This window comes from Vanacampus margaritifer, chromosome 16 (assembly GCF_051991255.1).
Source record: "Vanacampus margaritifer isolate UIUO_Vmar chromosome 16, RoL_Vmar_1.0, whole genome shotgun sequence".
Taxonomy (NCBI): Eukaryota; Metazoa; Chordata; class Actinopteri; order Syngnathiformes; family Syngnathidae; genus Vanacampus; species Vanacampus margaritifer.
In genome coordinates this window covers 12,120,335-12,127,183 of record NC_135447.1, presented here as the reverse complement: position 1 = coordinate 12,127,183, position 6,849 = coordinate 12,120,335, and the positions used below count along the sequence as shown (strand labels likewise).

The following is a 6,849-nucleotide window of genomic DNA, read 5'->3' as shown; positions in this document are numbered from 1 at the left end:
CTACAGTGTTTTTGAGTCATTAATTCCAATCAGAAGCGTGTTTTTTATTTATTAAAAAATTGTTCTGTGCCACCTAAAAAATTAAGTTGCTCCGCAAGTACCACCATTATGACAAACATTGTTTAACATTCTAATTAGTCACAGTAACATTATGTACAGTTTGAACTTCAACACCGCACCTAAATATAGGAAAATAAACGACTTTAAAAAAAATTGCCGATTCTGTCGTTTCCCACCTCGGGGACGCGTACCACATTTTGAGAATCACTGTGTTACATGATGCAAGCAGATTTTTTTTTTTTGGTATGGCCGGAAGTGAAGGAACACAAAAAGAGAAGTGAGAGAAGACGTTTTTGCTCGACTGTTGTGACTCAATTTCCTTTCAAGGTGGAGACATCTTTCCGAGCTGCAGGGTTCCAACTACACTAAGTAGCGTAAACAAGATAAAAAAATAACCTCATCAAAAGCAGTAGAACAGTATTTTGAATACAAAAATGCTCAAACATTGCAGACAATTTCAATATAATATATTTGGTTAAATGTATACAAAAAAGTGAAAATTGCCAGTTTTATTTAAACTAGTCAACAGAGAGGTTAAAAAGTGGCTGATTGTTTAAAGCATAAAGTTGGATGTGGACTGTAAATAAAACTTATTCTAAGCAGCTACTGGTATATAAACTCACCAAAGTGACCTACTTTTTTTAAATTTTATATACAGTAATGTAAGATACAGGTACTGTATATTTTAAGCATACGTAGTAGCTACAATCACCATAAAAAGTACTTTAACAGTTAACTATATGTACAAGTAGTAATTCACGATGGAACACACTCAAACAGGTTGCGATTGTGGGATTTAACTTTTAAATGAATGAATGCAGAAGGAGCATCCGAGAAATGATAAACATGTGACTGAACATGAGCTGCTGCGTATCTGTAGTGTTCTATATTTAACCCGCCGGCCTGCTCGGTCTCTCTCGCACATACTCGACATCAAACAGCCGACGCGCCACCGGCGGGATGGATGGAGGTAAAACTCGTCTAACGTTACATCTGCCTGCTTTTCTGTCTTTTGTTTCGGCAAACTTTTGGATTCGAGCACTCGCTCGGGCACACATGCGCAGATCAACTCCTGCAACTCATTTCATTTGGTTGGCCGCTACTTATTTTGGACTCCGACTAACACACAGCTCATATTTGCTTTTTAAATCACTTTCAACAAATAAGTCAAATGAATCTTTTTTCAAATGTATTTCTAACACATTAAGTGTTTTGACAGCACGCACCACCACACGTGTAACAAATAAAATTGACATTTGATGCATGCGGTGCTTTATTAGACCACCTGTCCCTCCCAAAAAAACAAGAACAAGACAAGCCAGACTCGGAATCAGACCATCCAGCACTGTGAAGAACTTTAATGCAGACTCATTTAATTTCACTGATTGTGAAGACACAATCCAGCGTCGACGTTATATGCTTTAATGTGGACTCCTTCAGTTTCATTGATCAAAAAGAGACCACCCAGCACCGTAATAGGCTTTAAAGCAAATTATTTCAATTTTAGTTCATGGGAAAAGATCACCCACCTGAAGTGCTTTAATGCGAGCTCTTTCCCTTTTTGTGACCATAGAAATGGACTGCTTCAATTAGAATGATTGGGAAGAGGCCATCAAATGTCACGAAGTGGTTAAATCTGGACTCTTTTCCATTGCGGTGGTCAAGAAGAGAGCACCCTAACCCTCAGTGCTTTAATGCAGACCCTTTTAATTCTGGGGATCTTGAAATTGAGTGATGGTCTACTAAATTTCGAAAAAAAACTTTGTTTTCCAATCCTCTCAAGAAATTGGATGATTAGTTCTCAGTTGTAATCAGCGACTTCCATTCTAGTCAGAGGCTTTAATTCTTATGCTGATTGGTGAGGTCAATCTCTGAATGAATGAATCAATCAGAACAGCAGCAGATTTCTGATGAGCTCGTCAGTAATTTGTGTATTGAACTGATGTTATTGTGAGTTGTTGTGTGGGGCCATGTGATGAAATAGCAAAGTGCAGAGCGGACTGACTTCCTGCAAGCTCAACATGAGACACACGCCTCGTGCTTGCCGCGGCCGTACAAAAGAGATGCTTTTAAAGTAGTTGCTCAAATATTGCCACTTTTCTTCAACTCCATTCTTTTCCAAACAGACGATACGACGGCGTGTAAATTATTGATTGGGTGAAGGAGCGGCTGAAGTTGCAGTTCTTGCAAAAAGAAAAACAAAATGCAGGAAGGACGTGGACGAGAAATTGAGGTAAAGATTTAGACTCTTTTTTTTTTCCAAGTCTGGACTTGAAAAGGTGCCGTTTTTGGTAACTTTTCACACAAACTAACCTCTTAGCTACTCTTGATTTTCTTGCTGCAATATTTCTGTCAGCCACTGCAGGGCGCCTGTAAGGCTCAAGTGGTTTTCTGGACACCTTTGAGACTTGAACATTTGGGAAATACTAACAATCGCTTTAATTAACACTCAGGACAGTATACAGTATAGTTTTGTCTTACATTTTTAGTCGTCAAAGTTGCTTACTAGATGTCAGGAATCATGACAAGCAGCACATACACACATAGAAGGAGGAAGTGGTTTCACGGCTGAGGGTTTTTTTTTTTTCACTTTTTTTTTTTTACTGTTATGGCCGCAAACCGTGCAATTATTTAAACGTGTCCTCAGTGTATAAGTCGGTCAATGTGACCCCACAAAAATAGAAGAACGTGTATGTGTGCTTTGTGTGATGATTTCATTATCCGTTGAATGTGAGCAATGTGAGACCTTTGGCACGGATCAACCGCAGGCTAGCAGCTGTGCGTGTGTGTGTGTGTGCGCGCATCTCCAACATGTTATGTAAAAGTGTCATCTCATTCCAACTTGCCTCCCTTGGTTGATGGTCCCTCAGGAGCGGACGGCGCCCCGGCCCTCTGTGGCTGAACTTGCCGGAAGGTTCAAAGGTTCATCTCCTCCCCCTGCCAGCGAGACAGTGAGTTGGTTAGCTGTTCATCGGAGCATCAGTGCATCTAATAGATTTAAAAAGAAATACTTTTTTGCCTAATTGTAATTTAATGTTGGTCCTTATGGCGGGGCTTAGAGGGAGTGTTTTTTTTTGTTGTTGTTTTTTTCTGTGTTACTTGGTGTAAAAAGTTTGAGAAACACTATCACACTGGAAACGTCTTTCAGGAGAAGCCGGTCAGACGTCGACCTCCTCGCTCTTTGCAGCTGCCCAAAAGTCACGGAGACGAGCAGGAGGTGAGAAGCGTGTTCACGAATCTCAATTTTGATGGTTGAAATGATGAACTTCACCTGTATGAGCTGGAATTTGATTTTGATTCAAATCGGGATGTTGGAGACCACTTTTTTTCCCCTCCAGACCGATACCAGTGAGTAGTCACTGATACTGATACCAAGTACCGATACCAAGAGTACTTTAGATACATTAAAAAAAAAAAAAAACGACAGATCATTTTAAAGCCCAATAAAGAATTTTTCCTTAAAATTTGATGAAATTACTGTAATGACAATTTTCTATTCTTCTAGTTTCTAGTTCCTGATCATAAAATGGCCACAAGATGGTGGCCGATAACAGTCGCGAGTGTATTGTATAAATATAGTTTTTTATTTTTTTAAATGTTTTATTTCACAATATAATTTCTATTATATATATCTTGTTTTTTTTCCATACAAAATACAAAAAAATGAGACACATTCTTTTCATTTGACTGCAACAATATGGAAAAAAAATCAAGCAATACAGACCACTTTTTTTTAACCTCCAGACCGATACCAGTGAGTAGTCACTGATACTGATACCAACTACCGATACCAAGAGTACTTTTGATACATAAAAAATTGACAGATCATTTTAAAGCCCAATAAAGAATTTTTCCTTAAAACTGGATGAAATTACTGTAATGAAAATTTTCTATTCTTCTACTTTCTGATCATAAAATGGCCACAAGATGGTGGCCGATAACAGTTGCGAGTGTATTGTATAAATATAGTTTTTATTTTTTTAAATGTTTTATTTCACAATATAATTTATATTATATATATCTTGGATTTTTTTCCATACAAAATACAAAAAAATGAGACACATTCTTTTCATTTGACTGCAACAATATGGAAAAAAAAATCAAGCAATACATTTGCTTTTTTTTACTTTAGTCTACAGTGAAAATATTTAGACAGTCTGTAATGGACAGTTTATTTATCCAATTTCTACAATATATGTTAGCATTAAGATAAAACAGACTTGCGGTTGTTTAAATACACAACATGTAATTCTCTTTACGTTTAGTTTGACAGTAAACTTCAAATATGAGGCAATAAAAAAGCTTGAAAACTTTTTTTTTTTAAAGAATTGTTCATTGTCTGCCAAACTACTGCTATTTGTGAAGTGACTTGACTTGAGTTCACTGCCACCACACAGCGTTCGCTCAAATCTTGGTCTACGCTCGCAAGTCAAACCAAAAACCTGGCAAAAAGGCTCACATCTCGAAAAACTCGCAAGATGGGTCACTCGTATCTCAAGGCATCACTAAAACCATGTCGCTCCAAATTTTGTGATTTTAGTTATTTTGGTAATTAACAAATTGGACATACCGTACGAGTTGTTCATTGGAAAATCAGAACAGTTTTTGTTCCTCAGAAAGCGGCAGGTGTGACTTCTCCTGTCAAAGCCAAGAGGAACTCCGCCCTGATTGAGAAGCTTCAGGTGGGTCCACACTGCACATTTTCCACTCCATCATTCCGGTTATGACATCATCACACTTCCTTCCCCAGGCCAACCTCGCTCTGTCCCCCGCCGCCCTGCTGCCCTCACCCAAGAGCCCCGGCTTCAGGCTGCTAGCGCCCTTCAGCCCGCCGCCCTCGCCCAGCCCCACTGCGGGAAGCCCCTTGTCCACGTTGACGTCCCCGAGCCCCATTTCCACGTCTCTGGTGACCGAGGAGGAGGGGCCTGTGTCGTTTGAAGCCCCTCCTACAGCGGCGGAGGGGTCCCTCTTGATGAACGTGAACAAGGTCGGCCACATAGTCGCAACTTTTTCTGGTGAAAATTTCGAATCGATGTTATTTACTAAGTTTTGATTGGTTGTCCTCTAGAGCCGAGCTCGCCACTCCCTCAAGCGACGCCCTCCGTCACGCCGCCACAGGAAGTCCAGTAGTGGAGAGGAAGTGGATGTGGCCCCGGAGGGGACAGACACTCCCACAAGCCAGCCGGACCATAAAACAACGCAGGGCGCGGGAGGAGACGTCATCAATGATGATCATTTGCAGGACGACAAATCAGAAGAAATCCCAAAAGACGTCCGGAACGATTGCGACATCCGTCTCAGAGGAGAAGAAGAAGATGAGAAGCAAGACGATGGAGACGAGAAGGAGAATCCAGATGAAGTCGGAGTTGAGGGAGAGAACCAGGAGAAAACATCAGGAGAGGATCCAAACAATAACCAAGAAGAAGAAGAAGAAAGTCACGTGAGTTTCATGACAAGGTCGAGGATATCGTCGTTTCTTTTGCTTCATGAAGGGAATTGTGTCTGTCCAACAGGGATCCACGTGTCAAAGTTGATGAGAAGATGAACACGGTTCCGCAAGGGTCTTGATTAGGAAGCGTTGCGGAAGAAGAGAGCGGACACAAAGACGTTCCTACTGAGATCTCACCAGAACGTCGCCACTTCAGAGCTGTGACTGATTTTTCCAAAGATGGCAGGAGACAGAGACTCTTAAAACTTACAGTTTATACAAACACTCAGATTTTTTTTTTTTAACACTCACGTTTTACTCGTTATGATCGTTTTGCCTGCTTCTGTCCGTTTTTATTGTATAAAACCAGCAATTTGACAACATGTTGACGTCTTCCTGACACAAAATCGCTAGTAGCATTTATCAAGGTCGCTGAAAGGTCAGGGACTCAAACTCGCCTGATCACCAAAAGGAAATGAACTGTCAAATAAACAATTTCGCTGAAAAACGGCCGTCATCCAAACACCATGACGGGAATTTGCTATTGAACTAGTTCTGATGTCCTTGAACATCTTTAAGTGACAGGAGGGATTTCCCCAAAGTTGGCAACCCTCCACGTGGTTCAGTCACCCTTAATCCTCACGAAGGTTCATTTAAGGAAAGGACTAGAGGGAAAACCTTGGCCTTTCGCTTGGGTTTAATCTCATTTTGATAAGCGCTCTGATCTAACTTTCGGTCTCACGGTTCCCACAAATAAACACACAGGTGGAAAGTGAACATTCAACCTGACCACTTGTGGGTTCGACGACACTCTGGTAGGATCTTTGGTATTCTTAGTGAGTAATGATCTCTTTCAAAGGGAGGTCAAGGCATTCGACCTTTCTGTGGTACCGTCAATGTAGGTGACCCTTGATGATGACATCTCAGGCAGACGGGCTATAAACATTCCCTGCTAAAAATAGAAGCGTAAGGTTAATACCTCGGCTGTGTTATACCGAGACAAAGGAAAACATTATTTTTAGGTTCAAGGCTTAGAAGATAGGATCGTTTATCTAAATCCAGCCATTTCTAATCTGAGCAAAAGTATCGGAACATGTGACTGACAGAACTGCACGATTATTCAAACAATCGAGCCTAATGTCTACACTTGGTTTCAGATGTGTGTTTTAACAAAAGTCATTGTCAAATCGGTAAAATTACCGAATGAACAATACTGAGCTCTCCAGGAGAAAAAAAGAAAACAAAAAACAAAACAAACAAAAGTCATTGTCAAGCTGGGAAAAGATCATTTTGAAGGGGATTTGAGCTTGAGATCAGTCGGTCCTGGACATACTATCATGTCACGTCATCTAAAAAAGATG

The 6,849-nt window shown here is 40.5% G+C and overlaps 1 protein-coding gene across 1 annotated transcript; it reads left to right on the top strand.

The window, feature by feature from the left end:
• The first annotated feature begins 998 nt into the window (after positions 1-998).
• dub (duboraya) lies at positions 999-5,871 on the top strand. The gene is made up of 8 exons (XM_077546700.1): positions 999-1,030; positions 2,187-2,293; positions 2,931-3,011; positions 3,209-3,277; positions 4,677-4,742; positions 4,811-5,047; positions 5,129-5,500; positions 5,574-5,871. Exons 2-8 carry the CDS (start codon positions 2,264-2,266, stop codon positions 5,592-5,594), a joined length of 876 nt encoding a protein of 291 aa, XP_077402826.1. The 5' UTR covers positions 999-1,030; positions 2,187-2,263; the 3' UTR covers positions 5,595-5,871.
• The last annotated feature ends 978 nt before the right edge of the window (positions 5,872-6,849 follow it).